Here is a 12515-nt window from a genome sequence, read left to right as displayed (position 1 = left end):
CCAGACACCCTTGGCACTACCTTAAAGGTCCCATTGCATGGATTATTTTATTATTTTAGAATGTTTCCTGGGGTGCCCTTATAATGTTAGTATGTTTTTTAGATCAAAAATTGTAATAATTTAGAAATAAAAGGCATTTTTCCTAGCCTGATTTCATCCCCTGATTTGAACGCTCTGTTTGAAGGGGCGTGTCTGCTGAGAGACTTCAGCGTAAACGCCCTCTGCTGTGATTGGCTGACATGCTTGCATATGAAATACCTGGCATTACACGTGGAACTATCTGGAAAACTTTTACTATTACAGCTATTATACGTTTTTACTATTACAGCTATCGGGATTAACGAATCGTGAGAAGTTTTTTAAGTATTTAGATCTATTCCCATTACATAAAAGGTTGCAGTGATGAGCACTGAGCAGATGACAGCCTGTTGATCGCGTGAAAAAAGATCTTATCATTGCAACGCAGTTTCTGCACTCTCACTAATGATTTCACCAATGCAAACATGAGGTATATAAATACAGTAAGAGCTTCGTTGTGCAGTGTAATAGCGTCATTGATTTCATAACGAGTCTTGGCAAGTGTCCAGATAAACTCGCGCTGTGTGATTGACAGCTTGGGCGATTGGAAAGGGATTGTTCTTTGATCGCTTTCTGTATATTAATCACAGTTTAAGTAAGATTATTTTCATCATACTAAGAGAAACGATGTGAAGTTGATCGCTACTTCCATAGTAAATCACTACTTACCGCTTGCTGGAATATAGTTGAAATTGCCCCCTTCGTCAGTTTGAAACGCTGAGAGAAGCCTGCTTGATATTATCCCAGGTTAGAAAAACAGTCCGTGGTGAAATGGACAGAGCAAACTAACAACTTCGAATTAAACTTTTGCAGTATCCGATTATAGATAAACATCAACCACGCCTGTTGACATTTCGCCATCAATACGCCTGTATTCCTGTGCGCGGAGGTTAGTCAAAACACGGTTCTAGTGACGTCATTAAAGAAGGAAGTAGAGGGATGTAGTCCAAACTGGGCGTTCGATGTAGTCGACTTCTGTTAAATAAAATATCTCGCTTGGCATTGAACTTTGAGCTTTATAATTTTACAGATATTATTTATACTCTAACAACAACATTACACACTAACTAAAGTTTGAAACATGGGATCACGAAGAACGGGACCTTTAAGCAATGGCCCTGAATGGTGGTTCAATGTCAACATTGTGACAACGCTGTAACAACCTTCACCACCCAACATAGTTATAGCAATCTGGCCATGTTGTTAAAACGTTGTTAGAAGGTTGGGTACGTTATACCAACGTTCTGTGTTTGTTGGGTTTCACGCGAATCTGACTGACAGCCTAAACAGTGCATTTTTATTTCAGTGCTCTTGTTAATGTTGTGGTTATTTCAGCAAACAGTTTAGTAAACTTCAGTTTAAAAGCATAAAGTTAAATTTGTATTTATTATTCAACTGAATGTAATGCACATCCTTGAATATTTGTTTTACTTCTGTTTCCGTTTCAAATCTCACTGAATGGCTTCAACTAAGGCAGAGGCGGCATCTATGCCGGTGAACCGAACAATGGTGTAATGATTCAGTTCGACTCCCAAGACAAGATGATGCTCACCCGACTGGCCAATAGGAACGTGGCCCCGCCCATGACACAATTTTCACAGCGAAAGCAAAATCCTGACACGAGAGCAAGAAATTGCATCGAGAGCAAAGAAAAGCGTTTTGAGAGAAACACTTTTTTTTTTTTTTTTTGTAGAGAAAATGTTTTCACACTGATAGCAAAAAAAATATATTATGCTTGGCCATAATCAATGTAGCATGTGCACAACGTGCATACACTTCGATTCTCTCATCTACACAGAAGCAGCAGTTTTCATTTTTGCAAATCATACATTATTACGATAGATAGATAGATAGATAGATAGATAGATAGATAGACAGTTTATTATAAAAGTATACATCTAGCTTACACATTTACCCAAATTATCATACGCCTGTTTAACCGAAGTTAATTTGGGTGTGTTTCTCCATCCCCAACGTCACTTCTCTGTGTTTTACGGCCCTGACGAGAACGTCGGTCGTTATAATAGGAATGCGCTATAGAACAAGCGTGCCTGCTCTTAAAGGGAATGTGAGATGACACTCTGATTGGTTTATTTCACGTTACGCCCAAACCACACCTGTGAATAATGAAGCTACTTCAGACCAACCCATTTTAGATTTGCGTCGGGCGCAAGAGTCATTTATCCCGCCGGTATAATAGCAACAGCTCCCAAGACCTGCCCACAAAGTTACTTGTGTTTCGCGCTTGATACTTGCGTTTCAGATCGTTAAAATAACAAGTGTATTTCCTAGTTTACCGACGTGCGTCTGTGGAGGGAAATGTCCGCTGTGCGCGGGTGCAAAATAGGAATGATACATGCATCGGTGTACAAAGTCAATTGCGCTGGGTGCAAGATAGGGCCCTATAAATGTGTGCAATTACAGTGGTTAATCTATATAATGAGATCATGTCCATTGATGCACCTACAGAAGCCATGACTTCATGTGTGTCAATGGCTGTGGCACATTTTGGGAATTTTCAAATGGTAAACATCTTTAATAATTCTGTAATACAGTAATATACTAAGTAAACTTGTTTTACTGGCCAATACGTCAATGTTCCTACTTTATACTGACACATGTAATCATTGTTATAGCATCACATAAAAGCAGAATTTTCTGAATTCATGTGTCTCATTTTTGTTGTCAAACAAACTCACAGACCTCTGAGCACAATGCAACATCAGTGTATTGCGTATTGTGTTTGTTTGCCTATGTTTGCTTCGCACCCTTAATGAACAGATCACTGGAGGATTGTCACAGCAGCAGAACTCTGAATACAGAACAGGTGTTAACAGGGCCCAAAGGATTATTTACCAATGTGAAATACTAAATAGCCACAAAAGTGTATATTTCCTTAGATGATTAGTTTCTGTCTGAAGTTAGAAAATGAATTGGTCAAACTAACAAAGATGCAAAGTCACTGTCTGAATGACAGGTCAGTGGCCAGGTGCACACAGACAAAGTGGTTTGGGGGCTTATAAATGCAATGATAATACAGTAACCCAAATTTGCATTTGGACACACTTGCCACAGCAACTAAATGTAAGAGTTTAAACAAAATATCAAGAAGAGGTGTTCGTTTTAAAGAAAGATAAATAGTTTTCAAACAAAACATTTGACAAAAATATTTGGCTTCATACAACCAATTCTTTTTGCAGATGTCACTTGTTTTGATATTTTATATCCAATGCAAATACTGTACATTCACATTGATATGTTAAATGTTTGAATACTATTGTCTTGCATGTCAGAGCTGTCAAGCAGGTGGAGATGTGTTGGTACTTTGGAGATTTGTTTTTGTTTGTTTTTTAAACTTGGAGATACTTCTCTAAAATCAATCCCTGAAAATTGACACATACAGATATTGCAGCAGGCATTTCATCACGACGTGTTCCTGTGCTCAGGTGCAGGAATGACACATACAAATGTATCCATCACCAATTACTAAACTTCCCAAAGACTTTCAGTGAATTTAAGGTCTGGACTCAGGTGTCAATTCATGTGTGAAAGTGACTCTTCATTCTCCCTCCAAACCATTCTTTCACAATTAGAGCTTGATGAATCTTGACATTGTCATCCTGGTATATGGCCATGGATGTTTAAGAAATGAAAAGCTACACACTCCATAAATTAGGGTTACTGAGGGATGACAGTCTTTCTATTGCTGCATCTGAATGCGACGAGTGGGCGAGCTCCGTGTCCGGCCCCGCACCCTCAACACAAGCCAGCGCGTGTGACGTGAGAACCAGGCTAGATGCAGAGCTCCTCCGTTTGCTAACTAAGGCCGTTGAAGACCTCGGGCTCGAGTGGTCTTCGCCCAAGAAGCCGACGCGCAGCAGGTTAGATGAATGGTTTCTGCAGGGGTGCCAACAGGCCCCTCAGCAGAGGCCTGCCCCCTTCTTTCCAGAAGTGCACAGCGAGCTAACGAAGTCGTGGAAAGCACCACATTCGGCTCGCCGAAAGCCTTCCATCTTCTCAGCGCTCTCGACTGTGGACGGCGCTGCGGAAAAAGGATACGAGGCGATTCCTCCCCTCAAAGAAGCGGTGGCCGCACATCTATGCCCGCCCACTGCTATGGGATCCGTCTAAGCCTTGCCGCACCACTTCAGCCCTCGCTGGCCGAGAATACGCCTCCGCTGGCCAAGCTGCTTCGGTGCTTCACACCATGGCTGTCCTCCAAGTTTTTCAGGCCAAACTTCTCCACTCGATGGACAAGTCTGGACATGAACCGGAAGCTTTCAGGGACCTACGCAGCGCCACAGACCTGGCTCTGCGGGCCACAAAAATCAACCGCTCAGGCGATTGGAAGGAGAATGGCAAACTTGACGGTGCTTGAACAAAGCAGCTGGCTGGTACCAAACCAGCGTGAGTATGGGTGTGATTTCGAAAAGGAAAGTTATCTCAAAAAAGGAGTTTTCCCATAGCGTACGCTACTTACGCAATACTCGTTCCCTCTTCTCAGGGAACTGAGGTTCAATAGTAACCGAGTCATTTGCGATCATGTGTTTAGAGCAAAAAATATCCGGATCCAATTGATGGCCGGTTGACCAGTGCATCTCTAATTATTAATAATTATGAAATAATTATTTGATGCGCACAAGAATAAGGGTTATTCTGATTTGAATTATGCTTCAAAAAAGAGTAAAGCTTAGTTTCTATTTACAGTTGTGTGTATTTATCATATCAAAAGTTGGGAGAATAAAATAATTATTTCATTATGCAGTATCAGAGTGGGTGAAAATGGGTGGGCCAGCCTGAGCTAGACACTGTATAAATGAAAGGACAGAAAGGACAGCAGAACAAACTCCTAACAGGAGGAGACTCACTCATGGCCTATGAGACAGAGAATCATGTGACTCAATACTGCTTTCCTGCCATCAACTCATCATGTATCAAGGGGAAACGCTCCAGTTTTGAACATAATATCATTTACATTTTTGTATTATTGCTGTCAGCATGGACTGTGTTTCTGAACCTGCTGGTGATCATCTCAATCTCTCACTTCAAGAAGCTTCACACTCCAACCAACCTGCTTATTCTCTCTCTGGCTGTGGCCGACCTGCTTATTGGACTTATTGTGATACCCGTAGAGGGCATCAAGCAAATTGAGACATGTTGGTACTTTGGAGACACTTACTGTGGACTGTTTGTAATTATCGTTAGGTTGCTCCTTTCTATATCTCTTAGTAATTTAGTTTTAATTGCTGTTGATCGTTATGTGGCTGTGTGTTACTCTTTACTGTACCCACAGAAAATAACAATAACTAAAACCTTAATAAGCATCTGTCTCTGCTGGTTTTGCTGTTCAGTTTACAATATTTTATATGTAATTAGTAATGGATATTTTAACATCTCAGACAAAACAATGTGTTACGGCCAGTGTATTGTTTTGATTACTCCTGCTTGGAGATTCACTGATTTGATATTTTCCTTCTTATTTCCATGTACTGTCATAATCACTGCATATTTGAGGATATTTTATGTTGCACATCAGCAAGTGAAGGTTATTAACTCTCAAATGAATGGTGTAAAATGTGTAATGGAAGTTTCAGTTAGGAGGAAATCTGAGAGTAAAGCTGCTCTGACATTAGGAATCATTGTGACGGCTTATCTGCTTTGCTGGATTCCATTCTATATCTGTTCTCTAACAAAAACCACAACAATTACATCCACTACAATGACATTACTAGTATGGACCTTTCATATAAACTCAGGTCTGAATCCTATTGTCTATGCTTTATTTTACCGCTGGTTTAAAATATCAGTTAAACACATCTTAACTCTTCGAATATTTCAGCCAGCATCCTCTCTGATGGATATTTTTACAGATTGTCATTCATGATTGAAGGGAGGAGGGGGGTGAACAAATACACAAATACCGCTATTACAGAATGTGTCATATGTATTTAGGTGTTCAGGTGCGAGAATGACAGATACAATTTAGTGATCAACATTAACCTAATAATGAAGAGAGAGTTCAACCAAACATTAAAAAAATTATAATCATTTACTCAACCTCAGGTTGTTCCAAATCTGTTTTTAAACACTGAGGGAGATGTCAGGCACATTGATTGCCTCTGTCACATTTCAATTTCATTGTATGAAAACAACAACAACAACAACAACAACAACAAAAGGATGAAATGAAAGTGAATGATGACTGACGTTGTCAGATACTGCCTAGTATCTTTTTTTTATGTTCCAAGGCAGCATGACATGTATCCTTTACGGGCAATCCTATTTGTGAAATTTGAGAAAATTGAAAACGTAAACCCAAGATGTGGACGATATACTAGAAATGTTGATAGTACTTATATAAACTTATGTCATACAGTAGTTAAATGCAGAAATACAAAATAGTTATGTGTAATAATTGTGTGTACTGTGGATTTTTATGCTTATTAAAATATCTTGCTATTAGCTCAAATTCTGTTTGAAATTAACTCAATCAGGCCAACTTTCATCAATAGTTTATTTATACATGGCAACAGTTATGTTTGTTTGTACAATTTTGTTCTGGGTCAAACTGAATGAAGCATGATAAAGCCATGCCTGGACAAGGCGAGGAGATCAGCAATATTTTACCCATCTGCTAAAATAAAACAGCTACAGTAGTTCACATATTTGATAGTTGCACACAATTGTAAGACAGAAAAAATGGCTTAATACAAATGACAATACACAGAAGAGGTAAAAAACAAGATTACATCACTAGCCTAGAATCACTGACATCCATCAGCTAAGTTGTAGCTGAAGATGGGGGTGGGAGTCTAAATGCAGCTAGCATTATCATCTGAATAGAGTGAATTTAAAGGATCATTGTAACAAGGTACTTGTCAAATCATGGGTGAACTGATGCAAGCATAACGTCTCGGTTACGGATGTAACCCTCGTTCGGAGACGTTACGTCGGATGACGACGATTGGGGTGTCGCTTAGAAAGCCTATCACCTTCGAGTATATAAAACGAGCCAATGGCAATGAAATGCCATGGGTCTGCGGAATTTGCATAGCGTATCTCCGCCCACCGCAGGGGGTATATAAGGAAGTACGCTGGCAACATGCAGATATGTCTTCGCTGAGGAGTCGAGACTGGACCCAGGCGTTTTTCAGCGATACAGCGGAAGTGGCAGGAAGACGTAACGTAACCGAGACGTTCCCTTTCGTGGTCACTCCGAGTTACGTCGGATGACGACGATTGGGGTTCCAGTCTAATCACGCCACCTCGGCTGTCATCCAGTGCCCTGCGTAAGTCTGAGCTCCCTGTTGTGAGACTAGCACGAACGAAGGAGTCCTACCTAACACAGGAATACCAAGGTACACTGGGAAGCATATCTCAGGAGAAATATGCAATTACGCCCAACCATAAAGGGGGGGACTTGAGAGACACATATGCCAGAGGGATGCATATGGGGTATCACTGGGGTGTCCAGCCGCAGGTGGAATATTTAAACCCCAGGGGTGGCAAGGTGGCTTGCAAAGGGAAAGACACGCGCTCAAAAGAGACTTACAGTGGAATACACATGTGGGGGTCGCCCAGAGGGGGGACCATGCACATGGAGGCACCTAGTCAAGCGCAAAAGCTGCGTTATGGCAGATTGGCATAACTCAGGCGTTGACGTAACCAGTGCTGGAGGAAACTCAGAGCTTATCAGACTCACCTGAGAAGATAATCGCACGTATCCCGTCCGTGAAGAGGAATGGCGAGCAAGCGAAGACACCTGAGCAGAATCTAGTACCGGCTGGTTGAAGCGAGTACATGGGAAGAAACTGGCTCTACTCGGAGATTATAGAATCTCGCGAATGTGTTGGGTGTCGCCCAGCCTGCAGCTCTACAAATGTCTGTTAGCGAGGCGTCATGCGCTAGAGCCCAAGAGGAAGCCACACTACGAGTGGAGTGGGCTTTCACACCAAGGGGGCATTGACGACCTTGCTGCTGGTATGCCAAAGCAATGGTATCCACTATCCAGTGAGATAACCTTTGCTTTGAGAGAGCCTTTCCCTTCAGCTTCCCACCATAACAGACAAAGAGCTGGTCTGAGGTCCTGAAACACTGCGTTCTGTCTACGTAAGCACGAAGGGCGCGTACTGGACAGAGCAGTGCCAAGGCTGGGTCTGCCTCCTCCAAGGGCAGCACTTGCAGGTTCACTACCTGGTCTCGAAAGGGTGTGGTAGGAACCTTGGGCACATATCCAGGCCGGGGTCTCAGGATCACGTGAGAGTTAGCCGGCCCGAATTCCAGGCACGCTTCGTCAACCAAAAATGCCTGCAGGTCCCCTACCCTCTTGATGGAGGCCAATGCAACCAGGAGCGCTGTCTTCATTGAGAGGAACTTAAGCTCCACTGATTGCAGAGGCTCAAAGGGAGCACTCTGCAGGGCAGTCAAGACCACTGAGAGGTCCCAAGAGGGTACGAGGGGAGGACGAGGAGGATTCAGTCTCCTCGCTCCCCTCAGGAACCTGATGATCAGGTCGTGCTTTCCCAGAGACTTACCATCAACTGCGACGTGATGTGCGGCAATGGCGGCAACATACACTTTCAGGGTGGAGGGAGACAGCCTTCGCTCCAACCCTTCTTGCAGGAAGGAAAGCACGACACTGATCGGGCATTTCGTGGGTTCTTGATGTTTTGAAGAACATCAGTTGACGAAGAGGTTCCACTTCAACGCATAGGCATGTCTGGTGGACGATGCTCTAGCGGAAGTGATGGTAGCCACCACCGCTGGTGGTAGGGTACTCAAACCTGCCTCGTCCCATCCAGGAGCCACACGTGGAGGTTCCAAAGATCGGGACGAGGGTGCCAAAGGGTGCCCTGTCCCTGAGAAAGGAGGTCCTTCCTCAGAGGAATTGGCCAGGGAGGTGCTGTCGCGAGGAGTACTAGTTCGGAGAACCAGGTCCGGTTGTGCCAATACGGGGCAACCAAAATGACCTGCTCCTCGTCCTCCCTGATCTTGCGCAAAGTCTGCGCAAGAAGGCTCACTGGGGGAAACGCATACTTGCGTAGGCCCCGCGGCCAGCTGTGCACCAGTGCATCCGTGCCGAGCGTGCCCTCGGTCAGGGAATAATACAGGTCGCAATGGGACGAGTCGTGGGAGGCAAACAGGTCTACCTGTGCGTCCCCGAACTGATCCCAAATCAGCTGGACCGACTGGGGATGGAGTCTCCATTCTCCAGCAAGAGGCCGAAGCCGAAACAGTTCGTCGGCTGCCTGGTTCAGCGACCTCAGATGCTTCTGACTCCATATCAGGAGGTGGCGGGCGAGTTGCGACATACGGCGGGAGCGTAGACCACCTTGACGGTTGATGTATGCTACTGTCGCGGTATTGTCTGATCGGACTAGTACGTGCTGACCCTTGAGCAGCGCATGGAAGCGGTGCAGGGCGAGACGCACAGCCAGCAACTCGAGGCAATTGACATGCCAAAGGCGCTGGGGTCCTGTCCAGGAGCCCGCGGCAGCATGTCCATTGCACATGGCGCCCCAGCCCGTGGTGGAGGCATCTGTTGATACAACAACATGCCGGGAAACTCGTTCTAGGAGCACTCCGGCCCGTAGAAACTTGAGGTTCGTCCACGGGGTGAAGGTCTGATGGCAGGCTGGAGTCACTGGGACTCTGAGCGTGCCGTGTAGCCATGCCCACCTCGGGACTCGATCGCGAAGCCAAAGCTGAAGCGGTCTCATATGAAGCAATCCCAGCGGCGTTACTGCGGCTGCGGATGCCATATGCCCCAGGAGCCTCTGAAAAAGTTTCAGTGGAACCGCACTCTTGCCCTCGAACTGACGAAGACAAGTCAGCAGTGACTGCGCGCGCTCGCTCGTAAGCTGCGCGCACATGGCGACCGAGTCGATCTCCATACCGAGAAAAGAGATCCTCTGCGCGGGGCAGAGTTTGCTCTTCTCCCAGTTGACCCGAAGGCCCAGACGAGCTAGGTGCCGGAGCACTAGGTCCCTGTGTTCGCAAACCTGGTCTTGAGAGTGAGCTAGGATCAGCCAGTCGTCGAGATAGTTCAGGATGCGAACCCCGTGTTCCCGGAGGGGAACAAGGGCTGCCTCGACGACCTTCGTAAAGACGCGAGGAGATAGGGCTAGCCCGAAAGGGAGAACCGCATACTGGTATGCCCGCCCCTCGAAAGCAAACCGAAGAAACGGTCTGTGTCGAGGTAAAATGGAGACATGGAAGTAGGCGTCCTTCGCTGCAAACCAATCCTGCGGCCGCACACACTGGAGGATGTGTTTGGCCGTTAGCATCTTGAACGGCAGCCTGTGAAGGGAGCTGTTCAAGACGCACAGGTCGAGGATTGGCCGTAACCCACCGGACTTCTTGGGTACAATGAAGTAAGGGCTGTAGAAGCCGGACTTCATCTCGGCTGGAGGGACAATCTCGATCGCACCCTTGGCCAGTAGGGTGGCGACCTCCGCTCTCATGACAGGGGCATAGTGAAGCGGACTCCCCTGAAGCGGGGAGGAGATATCGCGAACTGAATCGCGTAGCCGAATCTGATGGTTCTCGCGACCCAGCGGGACAGTCTGGGAAGCTCTAGCCAGGCCTCCAGAAAGTGCACCAGCGGGGTCATACGAACCACAGACGTACCGTCGGTGGGGCAGCGAGGCGGAATGACCGGCACCGGCGAGGGTGGCATAGCGGCCCTGTGCGGGGGCACGGTCATTAATCGCGTCCTGCCAGAGGAGGCCAGGGGAGGGCGCGCGTCCCACGGGGGCGTGCTCTGGCAGGGGTCTGGCGACAGAGGGGGATGAGAGGAGCGTGGCCTGTGGGCGGCGCGTGCTGTCATCCCGCACCTCTGGGACAGAGGAGGGCGGTAGTGGCGGGACCCGAGGGTGGTGCGCACTGCGGCCCTCGGACTCTGTCGGCTCAGGATTGGGGGATTCAATTCTGTCTTTAACCACATTAGGGTACTGCTCGTCGTTGGACGAGCAGCGGGGAGTGGAGAACAAAAGATTCTCCCCCGGCCCTCCACCGGGGGAAGGAGTGGCCCTGCTACCAGCTCCTGAACAGAATTGAGCGCCAATCCTGAGCAGCCCGTCTCAGGGGCGCCGCTTGGCCTGGCGTTTAGCGGGCCGCGGGGCCGGAGAGGGCTGTGGCGCCTTCCTGCGGCTTCCTCCACGACGCGGCCCAGATGAAGGCTGCTGCTGGGGCCGTGCGGGAGGGCGCCCTCGGTGGCGAGCAGGCTGAGGATTCTGTGCCGACGGCTGAGCAGCAGCGGAGCGTCGGGGCAGAATGTGCTTGATCGCCTCAGTCTGCTTCTGGGCGGTCGAGAACTGCTGGGCAAAGTCCTCGACGGCACCGCCGAAAAGGCCGGCCTGGGATATGGGAGCATCGAGCAGACGAGTCCGCTCAGGCTCACGCATATCGGCCAGGTTCAGCCAGAGATGTCGCTCCTGGACCACAGCTGTGGACATCACCAGACCCAGGGAGCGCGCGGTCACCTTCGTCGCTCGGAGAGCGAGGTCGGTGGCGGCGCGCAGCTCATCGAAGAGCCTTGGGTCTGTCCTACCCTCGTGCATGTCACGGAGCATCTTGGCCTGGTAGACCTGCAAGATGGCCATGGCATGCAAAGAGGCAGCTGCCTGTCCCGCCGCTCTGTAAGACTTCGCCACCATAGTAGACGAAAATCTACAGGCTTTGGATGGGTGCTTAGGATCACCACGCGATGAAGCGCTTGTCGGACACAGCTGCATCGCGACAGAACGTTCGACCGGGGGAATTCCAGTGTACCCACAAGCATCAGCCTTATCGAGGGGAGGAAAGGCGGAGAAAGCCGACGAACGATCACGGGAAGACATGGGGGCCTTCCAGGACCGCGTGACTTCCTCATGCACTTCCGGGAAGAATGGTATTGGGGTTGGGCGGCGACGAGTGTCAGCGGCCGCTCCCAAAAACCAATCATCCAGCCGCGAGCGCACTGGATCAGGTGGACTCTGCGCACTGGACTCTCGCTCTGGTGAGCTCATTGAGTCTCGACCGCAGCATGGAGATGGTCATGTTCCCGCAGTGAGAACATGAGTCATCCACAAACGCTGCTTTAGCGTGATCAACGCCCAAACACGCTAAGCAGAGATTGTGCCCATCAGGAGAAAATACATCGCGACCACAACCAGAAGTGCACGGGCGAGGCATCTTTAAAAAGACGTGCCACGTGCAATGCTCTTTTTGTGAGAGGAAAAACTCTGCGGATGTTGAAGCGAACAGGGAGAAATCACACTATCTGTCAGATCACTGACCAGATCAGCAGGGTAGTGTGTGCACTCGCTGAAATCGCCGTCACACCAACACCGGAGAGTTCGCTTGTCTCGAAGGGATTGAGAAGAATAACTCAGGATTTTTGGCTTGCGTGGAGTGGAGAAGTTCTCGGCTCCGAAGCGAAAACATATCTGCATGTT

At 47.6% G+C, this 12515-nt stretch overlaps 1 protein-coding gene across 1 annotated transcript; it reads left to right on the top strand.

Annotated features, from left to right (window-relative positions):
• Positions 1-4894: 4894 nt before the first annotated feature.
• On the top strand, positions 4895-5962 carry LOC311285616 (trace amine-associated receptor 13c-like; the record flags this gene model as incomplete). Its single annotated transcript, XM_084401343.1, has 1 exon — positions 4895-5962. One exon carries the CDS (start codon positions 4895-4897, stop codon positions 5960-5962), a length of 1068 nt encoding a protein of 355 aa, XP_084257469.1.
• Positions 5963-12515: the final 6553 nt, after the last annotated feature.

This window comes from Rutilus rutilus (assembly GCF_951802725.1).
Source record: "Rutilus rutilus genome assembly, chromosome: 25".
NCBI classification, from domain to species: Eukaryota; Metazoa; Chordata; class Actinopteri; order Cypriniformes; family Leuciscidae; genus Rutilus; species Rutilus rutilus.
The sequence above is the reverse complement of the archived record's forward strand: the minus strand, read 5'-3'. Positions and strand labels throughout refer to the sequence as shown.